Source organism: Aricia agestis, chromosome Z, assembly GCF_905147365.1.
Source record: "Aricia agestis chromosome Z, ilAriAges1.1, whole genome shotgun sequence".
NCBI lineage: Eukaryota > Metazoa > Arthropoda > Insecta > Lepidoptera > Lycaenidae > Aricia > Aricia agestis.
The window spans coordinates 40840485-40854285 of NC_056428.1; the positions used below are offsets into that span (position 1 = coordinate 40840485).

At 36.6% G+C, this 13801-nt stretch overlaps 1 protein-coding gene and 1 long non-coding RNA gene across 2 annotated transcripts in view; both read left to right on the top strand.

Annotated features, from left to right (window-relative positions):
* Positions 1-13801, top strand: part of LOC121739464 — a 155139-nt gene that overhangs the window by 33392 nt on the left and 107946 nt on the right. The window contains exons 4-6 of the mRNA XM_042131951.1: positions 5815-5925; positions 11893-12011; positions 13337-13489. Coding sequence (XP_041987885.1) covers positions 5815-5925; positions 11893-12011; positions 13337-13489 — 383 coding nt within the window. The remainder of the gene's footprint in view (positions 1-5814; positions 5926-11892; positions 12012-13336; positions 13490-13801) is intronic.
* LOC121739467 lies at positions 6992-9905 on the top strand. Its single transcript, XR_006037453.1, has 3 exons — positions 6992-7025; positions 7412-7414; positions 9788-9905. It is a non-coding gene; the product is annotated as an uncharacterized LOC121739467 (long non-coding RNA).

Consider the following 13801-nt stretch of genomic DNA (forward strand, 5'->3'; position numbering starts at 1 on the left):
AGAGCAGTAAAACGGCTATATGTCTTTAAGGGTTGTCATGTTCTAAAGCGTAATTGCTTAGATATGATGCCAAACTATCTATATTCCATATTGGTGGTTTTAAGCTTGTAGGTTTTTGTAAAGCTATGGATTTTAACATTTACTCAAGTATAATATAAGAACTAATTTCTCCAGCCGAATTCGGGTTACAAAGAGTTGAAATAACCGACTTCGGTCTGATAAAAACCTGGCTACATCTTCACCCCGTGGATTACATGAATCGACTTGATTTTGGTTTGACCAGTGTAGCCATCGTTTCCAAGCAACATTATAAGTTTTTTTTTTTTTTGTGTAGAATTACGAGATGAATGCCATGACATACATAGAAGATCTACTTACAGTTTGCTCCATATTTCGGATTTCTAAACTACCAGTGTCATCTTGTGGACCTCGGGTGATGGCAGACCCGTCGACGCGTCGATGAGGAACTTGTTCAGGCGTGGAATTGTGTATGGGGCGGCAGTCGCTCGGGCTTTCAGATCTGATCGCCAGTAGACTTTGCTCCAGCGGGGGACTACCAGCAAGTATATTCCCTGTGCGTGATCGAGATGATTCAAAACTTTGGGTATTAGACATTGTGGCGGAAATATCCAAGCTAACTGGAAAACCCACTGCAGTAAAAAGGAGTCTAGAAAGAGCGCCCCAGGGTTAATTAAATCGAGAGAAATGTTGTTCGTTACCACATGCACCCGACTGAAAGCAAAGAAGTCGATCACTGGAATGCCCTATCTGCTGAAAATTTTATTTGTCCATTCGGACGTCAAATGCCACTCTGGTTTCCGACAAAGCTTTGACAAATTGCCGGCGTGGCTGTTGTAAATCCCTGGAATGTGAAAAACTGAGGTGTATTTGATATCGTTCTTAGATCCTAAGTTTTTGAGATTTGGTGCCGCCTTCGTGACGAAGGTATGCGATTACGGTTTTATTGTCGCTTTGTACTAAAACTGTATTATTAGTCATTATTTTATGATGACTTTGAAAAACTTTTGACATAGCTAATATTTCTTTCTGATTACAATGGAGCATGATTTTGTCTTGCGACAAAAAACAGGTCAGACTTAAATTATTAAGACGAGCGCCCCATGCGATGACATATGAATAGCCGAAGGCTTACGGCAATTCTCGAGCCACCAATCCAAAATGTTCCTGGCGTCTGCCGGAATCGTACGTCATCTGGTGCCCGATTTTAACATTCTGTTGAGCAGCATCAAAAGCGCGCGGAAATTGAGCTGACCTGTGGGTACAGTAAAACTAACAAAGTTTTATAGACCAACTAAGCTCTGTATCTCTTTAAGGGATAGGTACACGTTGCTTTTTATGAATTTCACAAATTTTTGGTTTTTAGAATTTGTAATTTCTCTATAGGAACTCGCTTTATATTAGTAGTAGAATTCCACTCGACTCCTAAATAAACTATTGACTTAAATGGAACAAGGATCGCTTTTTCCTTGTTGATAATCCATCCTAAAAATTCTAAGGTTTATACGGCAACATGAACATATTATGTCTCCTTAACTCATTTGACCTTGACTGACACATAATATTACTATATTAAAGCACAAATCAATAGGCGCGATAGTTTTTCCGTAAAGTGTACCACAAAATGTTGTGGGATATTCTAGGGCTCGCTTTGCTCGGCCTGATAAATCATGATACGAATACCTTTTGCGAAGAACTTGAGCCACCCAGTTGGTTATTGTCGCGAAAGCTCTTGGAGCAGTACTCAGTCAATAGTAGACACGTCATTTCCCAAAGTTGCTTTTGATATATCAAGTGTTAGAATCTACGAGACTCTAACGTGAAAGCATACCTGCGTCAGATCCACTTTGCAGAGCCAGTCTCCCGGCTGAAGAAAATCTGGAACCCAAAACATGTTCAGAAGTTTGAACTTCGTTGTTTTGATGTAGTAATTCAGAGCCCTTAAGTTGAAGACAGGCTGTGCAGTACCGTCCGTTTTGCGTACTAAAAACATTGACGAAGGTAAGCTTAGAGATGGATTTCATAGCTCCAAGACGCCTTCGCTTATTTTATGGATAGTGGCAGTCATGTCGCGAGAACGAGGAATAATTTGTACTGTTCTTTTTTGCATCCCCACATAAATAAGGGGGCGAAATTTCTTGCGAAATGGTATACGATACCTGGAAATTATTTTCAGTATTGTTTCTGGTGCTCCCAACTGCCTCCATTAATCCACATATTGAGCGAGACGACCGGCCTGATATTTCGTGTCAAAACGACGTCGCTTAACTTAACATAACCGGTGTTGTGGGCATGCGACGCGGCACGTTTATGTCCAGATCCTCTGTTTGCCTGTTTAAAGTGGTTACGTGATATGCCACGTCCACGAAATGACCCACGATTACTCGGTAGGACTGAGTGAGAGCAGTGGTGACTGCTAGCTTGCGTTGGCAGATCGTTTGAGTAACAACCACAACAACCCTGTAAGGGTTTTTTATGAGATGCGTGCTCCTGAAAGGAGACGCTGGGCTTTTTACCCTCTGCCTGCAAGGTGACCGCACGCGAGTTCCTCAGAAGCCAAAACACTTCCGACTACCAGCTTACCTTACCACGCTTCGTCTACTGTAGACGTATTAATCGTCGGATCGCGAACTTGTTTTGTTATAATCTCACGTCGGTGACGACATATAATATGCAACGTATCTGAGAAGATTCTCTGATATTCACCTTCAGAAAAAAGTTCAGCGGAGCTAAAATGGTCGCATTTCGCAGTTCCTCTAAAATCAATTCAGAAACTGAATCGTCAAAACAGTCAAACTGACGAATGTCAAATTAGTACAAATTACTAGCCATGAATTGCAAGCAGACTGCAGAGTGACCATTGTGATTTAATAAATAAACATAAAATGAATCATATTATGATTCATAATATGATTCTCCAAAGCGACCCTTTTAGCCCCGCTGATAATTTTTATTGCGTATAATCCGGATTCTCCTCCTTAAACCATTTTGTGTCGTCAGTGAGTGGTTTTTGTAATCGCGTTGTTTTATAACGCACATAGTAAGCGCTCCAAAAGCCTTATCATGGCCGGAGGATTGGAGATTTAAAATTACTTCATTAGTCTCCAAAGCTCGTGAATCTTGGAGATGATAGATAAGTTTTTGGCTCTCCGGCGGGGAATCGAACCCCGGTCTCCCGCGTGACAGGCGGGGATACTGACCACTATACTACCGAACTGCATACCTTATATCACTCTAAGAGGCGTCGTCTAGATGTTGGCTGCAACTATAATGTCAGTAATTTCTTTGTACATCCGTTAGTATTTACCAATGATATTCTATATTTTAGAAACTCATTGGTATTTACGGTCTGAGTGACACGTGCGTTTGCCCCCTCCTTTTTTTACTACGGTGCTTAGCGGAGTCTGAAGAGCTAGTGGATGAGCTGTCACTATCGGAGCTAGAAATTAGAAAGTACGTCGCGGTGCAGATGGATCTGCAACTGGTATCAACCATTTTCACATATTTTACTAGCATTTCCATTCGTCTTAAAAATAAAATGCTGAAAAGCTAGTCATTAAATTAATAATTTCATTATGTTAAACTAAAATTGTTTATAAACTTGTAAGTGATAAATAAAATTTGTAAATGATAATTTTTATCTGAACGGAAAATCCGTTAAAGAAAAATAAGATGCAAATATTTTATACTTTTTTCATCGATAGTAACAATTAATTAAAATATAATTAAAAACAGTTGTCATTATATTAACAAAATAAATTATTAAATTAGTACTTTATCATATTTTTATTTCTTATATTAAAATATATTTAATTTAATTAATATTAAAAGAATATAACATACCTGTAGATATTTATTTATTATTATTCCTTGAAATAAATTCAATTATACCTGTGTAATTCCTTGAAATAAATTGCACTTATACCTGTGTAATTCCTTGAAATAAATTGCACTTATACCTGTGTAATTCCTTGAAATAAATTGCACTTATACCTGTGTAATTCCTTGAAATAAATTGCACTTATACCTGTGTAATTCCTTGAAATAAATTGCACTTATACCTGTGTAATTCCTTGAAATAAATTGCACTTATACCTGTGTAATTCCTTGAAATAAATTGCACTTATACCTGTGTAAATCCTTGAAATAAATTGCACTTATACATGTTTAATTCCTTGAAATAAATTGCACTTACACCTGTGTACAAAAACACTACCGTATCGGGCGGGAAACAAGACGCCAATGAACTGGCAGACGAGTTAGCTCGCTTTTATAAACTCTCCCTACCTCTTCACCATGGTGGGACGAAAGTGGGAGTAACCGGAAGTCAATAGTATGGATATAATGGCGGGAAACGTAGTGCCTATCTCAATTAAATAAGCTTCGAATAACGGTACAGGGAATTAATAGGAGCATTATCTATACTGAATATTATAAAGCGGAAGAGTTTGTTTGAACGCGCTAATCTCAGGAACTACTGGTCCGATTTAAAAAAATATTTCAGTGTTAGATAGCCCATTTATCGAGGAAGGCTATAGGCTATATTTTATCACGCTAAGATTAATAGGAGCGAAGAGATAAGATGAAAATATGGAAAAAACGGGGGAAATTATTTGAAAGGGCTTATCTCACGAACTACTGTAGTATTTTTTCATTACCTATCTCTGACACTTGCTTTGTATTGTATGAAGCTCTCAAAGTAGGTACGTGTCAATTTAAATTATTTATAATATTATGTCAATTTCAATTATTTGTAAATTTTAATAATTATGAAATCATCAAAATATTTTATTGCGTACAAATCTCATTAGATGCCGGATTTAAATGCACTTAAGCGTATCCGTATTAGACTCCTAATCTGTTCGTAATTTACCAAAGGTAATTTGCGACTGCAAATTAAAATATGCAACCTCTCCACGTTGGCCAAAGATGGACCAATACAAGCGATCACGCACTTTACGACTTTGATTGAGCCTGTTATAGACAGCGATTAAATGAATAAATTGAATATATTATATTGTACTGTAAAAAAGAGCCTGTGTTCCATTTACCAAAGTCCGTTCAGTAGTTTATACATATCCACCCATCCTCACAAACTTTCACTTGAAGCAACAGCCCTAGTAGACAAGTGGCAAGCGATTATCGTGCACGCTAACAAAATGTATACGATTTGACATAAGTCATCGCTTCGCTAGCGAATACTATAGTTTGTGCGTTTTAAGATGATATGGGAGACACATTATAATTGACAATAGTAGGAAAGTTACCTAAGAAAATTAATCGATAAGTAAATTAAAAATATCGAATCACTTCGTAAAGGAATTGCAATCGAAATTATCGATTTCGTACTGACGTTTCAGAGTGGCGCCGGCGATTTAAAATGGCCGCCCTTTTTATCGATTTGATTTCGATTCAACAGTATCAATCTCTATTGGCATAAGTTCCATTTCATGCATCTGACATTTTTCAAATATTTTCGTAACAATAATTAATTTTATATTAATAAGTTAGCATTTAGCAACTTTCATTTTTATTCATTTACAATTATAGGAAACATTTGTTTTTGTAGATGGAATATAATTTATTACATTTTGATTTTTTTGTTTTCTTGTAAAAAAAACCCGTAGCAAGGAATATGAGAAGGTGATACTTCTCATATCATCTTAAAACGCACAAACTATAAATTGTCAAATCTCATACATTTTGTGGTGTTGCCGCTTGTCTAGGCCCTCAGGTAGGGTTATATTCAAAGTATTGACTTATCAGAAGCATAATATTGTTACAAACTGTTTTCAGAGCAACGCCTGGACGCGGCTATCACGCGCAGCACCCAGTCTGTCGGGGAGAGGAAGCGACGCAGCTCCGATGATGGCCAGGCACATCCCATGTACCAGCAGACTATACACGGTGAGTTAACAGGAACAAAGGGTAGGAACGTTGACATATTTAGAGACGGATTGACAGAGGACATCTTTTATTTTTTGACTAGTTGTCTATTCTTTTCAAATTTTTTTTTAAATTATTATATTTATATATTAATATTATAAATTGAATTTCTATCGTAATCATTAGGCGAAGGTTGTGAAAACAGTAACGCATTTTTACCATATAACGCAGGCAATTTGATAGAGACTCCAAATATTTAAAATCGCTTGGTAAAAGTACCCAGTTTGCATTTTTTGGACTCTTTCGAGGGAGGACGGTAATTTTTTTAAAGTAATTCGTTATCTGCGTTTTTATATTGAGCTAGTGAGTATGCTCTAGCATCACGTAAGCGGCTGCCAATCAGTTTGATGTGAAACGCAGCCCGGAAGAAAGCTGGCCCAGGCACTATTTCGGGTTACTGTAACTCTTCAGCCAAAGTACGCTGTAAAGTTCTGTTTACTAGCGTACTGCATGCAACCCAGTCCACCTAATAGTCGGTTTATAAACTGCCGGGTATTAAGGCGACAATTCGGTTAGGAATCCAGAACTGTTTAATGTTTGTGAAGCGATTAAAGCTGTACTGATTGAAAATTCTGGAAATAGAGTAAGAATAGGCTTAAGTTGTTTGCAAATTCGTTAGCGAATAATCTCATAATACATTATTACTTTCTTACTAAAATATTTACACAGTGAATAAGTATACAAGGTCTGCATGTCTTCGTCTAACACATTACAAATGTCACATAACAGACTTGGCGAATCTTGAATACAATATACGTTACTTTAATATTTTCATTTTGTAAAAAAAAAAACGGTTTGCTGCAAAAAATATCCTATATCCTTACATTTTATTCGAAGTACTCTTTACTCCATAATCTATACCTTTCTGTCCTGCGACCGGGCTATATATACGTTACCACACGCAGACGCCTGATCATTATTATTATCTAAAAGAGATACAGCATATTATACATTCCGAGAAACTAGACGTGCTTACTCGACAGTTTGGCTATCGTTACTATGTTGACATCTGACACTCTTAGTATTATGCTGGCTTCTCACGGCGCGTAATATCACGATCCGTGCCGCGCCAAGCCGATTTGTACGAGCGAGCACGAGCTAACAAGTGAGCGTTTCTCAAAAAATTTGTACCATTTTTTTTAGAAAATATGATAAAATAAAAATGTTTAAATATTACCGATATTTTTATTTTAAGATATGGGTAAATGTCTACAAAATTTGGAATAGGGGTTGTTTTCAGATATAAAATGTTAATAAATAGCAAAATCTATTAAAACAGACCCGAGGTGCAGAAAATTTCCTATTTTGTTACCTTTACTAGATTGCGTAAATTCAATGTTGAATTGTGTTATTAGAAATTTTATTTGATTAAATGGGATAAAAAAACAAAATTTAATTTGTTTTTAAAATATCTGTCTATTTTTAACAGTGAAATCTTAAAATATAGGCGGTAATGTTTCCTTTACGTTACTATTCGGCAACAACTCTTTCTCATATTTACAATATTGAGTCTATTTTATCTTGTATAATTTTTTTATACATATATAATGCAAAACGAAGTATTTATTTTTGTCTTCATCACAAAAACATAATAATATCCTAATAAAATATTTAAAAAACCAAAGAAATATGCGGCCGCTTTTATGGGACAGTAACCAAAATATAATTCTGGTAACAAAATAGGATTTCTTAAACCTAGTCTACACAGTAGTACAAATAAAAAATCTGTTATATTTAAGAGTATCGTTTCTCTGTTTCTTTACGATCCTTTGGTTAATAAATCAGTATCTGAAACAAAATATTGTTTGTCTAATCTTATTACATAATAATCAAAAATATCAATGTTGCTTAAAATTATATGCCAAAACAAGATGAGCAATTAATAGAATCTTTAAAAGCTTGGCTACGACTCAAGTAATTTTCATAATTATTATAATAAAAATCACATAGTCAACACTCTGCCTTACAATTTCCTATTTTGTTACCTTCTTTTCCTTATATAAGTTACCACTCAAAAGTAACAAAAAAGGAAGTAACGAATAAAGTTAAATAAACTATTCAACTTGTATACGCATACAACTAATACTAATACTCGTTTATGATTTCACTTACGAAATCAAAATTGGGAGCTTTAATGGATCTTAAGGCGAAATAATAATAATATTAGAGCTTACCTGCGTTTCTTGGGTAACAAAGACTGGAAATTTTCTGGACCACTACGCTAATAGGCAACCTTCTGTTCGCGCACGTGGAACGTAAAAGAAATATCAAAACGAAAATAAGATGGATATCGAGCTTAACAATTTTGCCACTATACTAAAACATATTTATACCAAATTCCAAAATAGACTCCAAAATTTTAAAAAATACAAAAAATGAATTTCAAAGAGGAACTTTTTCCGCGATACAATAAAAACATTATTTATTAAATAAATTTGTTCTAATACGACCAAATATTCGTTTTAAATGATTTATGGTCTTGCAGCCCTAAATAAATACATAAGTTCTTTCAAAAATTTCTGCAAAGCCTTACTTACAAATACAATCAATTGTTTGGGAAGGTATGAAATTGGGGCACTTCACTTTTCATACGACTAGATTAGACCGATTTTCAAAATATTTTTATCTATACTAATATTATAATTGGGAAGAGTTTGTTTGTTTGTTTGAACGCGCTAATCTCAGGAACTACTGGTCCGATTTGAAAAATTATTTTACTGTTGGATAGCCCATTTATCGAGGAAGGCTATAGGATATATTTTATCACGCTAAGTATAATAGGAACGAAGAAATAGAGGAAAATGTTGAAAAAATGGGGGAAATTATATGAAAGGGCCTATTTGAACGTGCTAATCTCAGGAACTGCTTATCCGATTTGAAAAATTATTTCAATGTTAGATAGCCCATTCATCGAGGTAGGCTATAGGCTAAGACTAATAGGAGCGAAGAAATAGAGGAAAATGTGGAAAAAACCGGGGGGAAATTATTTGAAAGGGCTTATTTGAACGCGCTAATCTCAGGAACTACTGGTCCGATTTGAAAAATTCTTTCAGTGTTAGATATCCCATTGATCGAGGAAGGTTACAAGCTATATTTTATCACGCTAAGACTAATAGGAACGAAGAAATAGAGGAAAATGTTGAAAAAATGGGGGAAATTATATGAAAGGGCCTATTTGAACGTGCTAATCTCAGGAACTGCTTATCCGATTTGAAAAATTATTTCAATATTAGATAGCCCATTCATCGAGGTAGGCTATAGGCTAAGACTAATAGGAGCGAAGAAGTAGATGAAAATGTGATAAAAACGGGGGAAATTATATGGAATTGCTTATTATATTATGAACTCCTGGAGCAATTTTTATGTTATTTGGCATACATGAAGAATATACCACGTGAAGGGACATAGGCTATTTTTTGCTGCAAAATATACGGTTGCGAGAAATTCCTAAATTACGCAAGTGAAGCCGCGCGGAACATCTATATATAATAAAATCGTAGGAAAGTCAATTCTGTATATTGAATATTTTTGTACAATAAATAATTATTAGGGATGTGATCTACTATGCTAACGTGGACGAAGTCGCGGGCAACAGCTAGTAGTTAATAATTTATTAATATAATTCTAATTTGTAAATGTTTTTTACTGAATTTCTTTAACTTACTACTTATACAATTTAATAGAAACGGGTAATGGTCTATTTTATGTATAGAAAAACATATTTTAAAATGTGGGACAAAGATTTAGATAGAAAGTATCTACACTTTTTTTGAGAAATGCTCAAGTAAGTCCGCGCTACTCGTTCTCACGCGCGTAATAATAGCCGAACCGCGCCTTTTAAGTTACCGACTTCAATCGGATCGGACGCGCCTGCTCGAGCCAGCCCGTGCCACTTCGAGCCACCCCCTTCACACGGCGCGTGGCTCGAGCTGGTGCGGCGCGGCTCGAGATATTACACGCCGTGAGAAGCCAGCATTACATTGATGTAGACATAACTCACTTGAGGAAGGTAATGGTTTGAAACTAGACAATTTTAGTTTTGCGACAGAAGCGAAATATTTATTTTATTTTGCATTAAAATCATTATAATATATAGCAGCTGAGTGCGCGTTTTTGTTACTTCACACCGTTATTAAATTAAATACATGTGACCTGACAACAACTTTTATTAAAATAAATATAATATTAATACAAAATATAGAGGTATTTTCTAATTAGATTACAATCTACCAATAACGATCCTAACGGACAGCGTGTCCAGCACATGCACTCACTGCACCGAAGAGAGTAGAGACCATCAAATCTAACGCTATGTTTTTCCAATTTTAACAAGCGATCAAAGCTTGATCAGACTGGAGGATATCTTCCGGGAGAGACTCGAGAATGAAAGCGCATCACGTTATCGTCAACACATGACAAAGTGTAGTTATAGGACGTACATGTATAATAATACTAGATGTCCCGCGCGGCTTCGCCCGCATAAATTAGGAATTTTACGGAAATTGTACATTTTCCCATAAAAAATAGCTTATGTCCCAACTCCCTTCACTTGGTCTACTCTATATCTGTGCCAAATATTGCCATAAAAATTGCTCTTGTAGTTCGTAATTTCTAATATTTATCTAATAAGTTTTTAAATCGGACCTATAGTTCCTGAGATTAACGCGATTAAGCAAACATACTCTTCAGGTTTATAATATTAGGTAAGTATAGATTTTTAAATTATCGCTTGATAACCATGGGACGATGCATGGTATAATATGGTAGTGATGATGATGATGAATATAATTTGCATAGTAGCATATGCTTTCCGTTCTTAAAACAACGCCGAAACTCCCAAACTTGTATTTATAAAGAATCAGGAGTTCTCTCAGCACCTTCCGAACCACGGTATACCAGATATACCTCGGTGCAAAATCTTACTTGTTGGTAGCATATGCTTAGAATACTTCTCACGAAACCGAAGTCACCACATGTTTCCCTATAAATTTTGAGGAGTTCCCTCGATTACTTATGGATCCTCCATCAGATCACCACTTTTGTGAATATAATACCAAATTGGGATGATACCGTATATACCAAAAGAAAAATTTTGAAAATCGGTTAACAAACGGCGGAGTAATCGTTGAACATAAGAAAACAAACATTACACCTCCCCCATTTTGAAAGTCGGTTAAAATTGTAGCCTATGTGTTATTCTGATGTATAAGCTATATTATTGTAAAGTTTCATTAAAATCCGTTCAGTAGTTTTTGCGTGAAAGAGTAACAAACATCCATACATCCACACATCCATACATCCATACATCCAAACAAACTTTCGCCTTTATAATATTAGTAGGATTATGTATGTTATTCTTTATGTATTACCAGAGACCAGCCATTATTACTCTATGGTACTCGTATTACTTTCTATATTTACTAATATTTTTATATAACTATTATATACAGTGATTATATATAACTATCTTAATATGAATGCGAATATTATAAATGCGAAAGTGTGTCTGTCTGTCTGTTACCTTTTCACATACAAACCGTCGAACGGATTTAAATGAAATTTGGTATGGAGATTCTTTGTGTCCTGGGAAAGGACATGGGATACTTTTTATCCCGAAAAAATGTATGGTTCCCGTGCGATAAACAAATTTTGCCGCAATGGAGCTGCGGATCATCTAGCGGTATTTATAATTTAGGCCTATGATGCCCGAGTAAATCTATACTAATATTATAAAGCTGAAGAGTTTATTTGAACGCGATAATCTCGGGAACTAAGTACTAGACCGATTTCGAAAATTCTTTCTCCAATGTATAGCCAAAATGATAGCTAAAATGTCCCTGAGGGCTATGTATGTACCACGGGCGGAGCCGGGGCGGACCACTGGTAAATAAATAATAAAAAATAAAATGATTATTTATGATGTTGCAGGCACGAGCGGCGTCAGTCGTCGGCCGGCGCTGTTCGACATGTTCAAGTCGCGAAGCCGAGACGCGCGCGACACGCGCAAGCCGCCCTCCATTATGCAGCAGGTCATGGCGGCGATGCAGGTATCACTAACACCCTTACATATTGCGGGCTTCAAGCCAAAAAACGACTACTTTTTATACGCCCTCCTGGCTTGAAGCCCGCGATATGGCTTTTTCCTGTCATGCGCGTTATCGTTCGCGGGCGGATCAACAGTGCGATTCACGGTTCCCGTTCGACACGGATTCGGAAACTTTACCGTGCGGTCATTGGTCATTGTCTGGCACGGCGAGAGTTCGCGCATTGTGAATCAGGGCCCTGGTCCGCGTGCAAGTTGCCCGTATCCTGTAATTTCGTACATGTTACTTGTTCATGCGGACTAAAACGTATGACAGAAAAAGGGTATTTTTATAATATTTGCTACGGTGACGGTAGCCGGTAGGGTGACTACGTATCTTGCGACAGCACCAGGCGTTTGGCAGCACAATATCTGATATCTGTCGAAATTTCATAAAAAGAATTCTGATACTATTCTGATATAATTTCGTAAAAAAGATATGCAGATATTGTGCAATATCTGCTATCAAACGCCTGTTGTTTTCTTGTCGCAAGATACATAATCTATGTCATTTTTTCTAAAACTAGTGGGAGTATCCTAAACAGGCCTAGGGAATATTAAGCAAAGGTCGGAGCAGAGGGCGCTGCTAGCACATACAGTAAATAATCCGACTTGTTGCACAAATTTGTCATAGAATATTGACAGAAACGTTGTTAAACGTTAAAAAAACATTTTGTATACTGTCTGTGGCGAGGCTGCCAAACATTGCAGTAATATTTTCTAATTCCTTTCGACTCTGGGCCCGTACCACGAAACCGTATTGAGACTTTGAATCGGATGAGAATGCCGCGTCATTTTTCGTTTGTTAGAGTAGGGACGCGGCATTCTCGTACGATTGTTTGAGTCTCAAATCGGTTTCGTGGTACGGCCCCTGAATTCCGAAAAATATGGTCAGTGCTCACGCGAGTCACGTAGACTAAAATCGTGCGGTATGTTTTCGAATCCGAGTCATTTTTTCATAATATTATGGGTTTTCGTGGTAGGTTAACCCTGTTTATCGTAAGTTCATTTACAGGGGGTAAACGTGCAAGCTATGCCTATGGCTCTACACAACTCGCAGCATCTTTTCTCACAATTTAACTTGGCAGTTGGCTCTTGTTAGTTTTCTCTCTGTTCTTTAGGGACTTTTCATTCTCTTTTAGGGAAGATGTATATTATATGTATGTTATAAAATGAGTTTTTAAAAACATATACATCTTCATTCTTCAACCACTTAATCAAAAACTATTTAAAAGTCTCAAATCTGAAGTGTATACTAAATTTGGACTTCATAATAACTATAATTTCCAGAGCATGACCAAGACGCCGACGAAGGATCTAGACAAGGACACGCCGCTGGGCTCCCCCACTCCCACACCAACTGCAACGCCCACGCCCACTCCCACACCCACGGTCAAGGCGAGAGATGGATCCGCACATCCCCATCCAGGCAGTGATACCAGGGTAAGAGATTAGCAATCTAGACATAATATACATGTTGACACCCACGCGTGGATGGTCAGCATGAGGGTGACAATATTTTTTATGTACAAAATTCGACGTCAATCACAGAATTGGAGAAATTATAACATTCAACACCATCTACGGAAAACACGACTAAACTCTCGATAGTTGGTTGTGAGCTTGTAACTTGAGACATTGTCAGTACTTAGTTTATTGATCACTCACTAGAGGGCTCGCATTAAAGGTTTTTAATGTAAACTTAGATTGTAATTTGTAACCTTTCTTCGCACAGCAACCTTTCTTTTATCATTT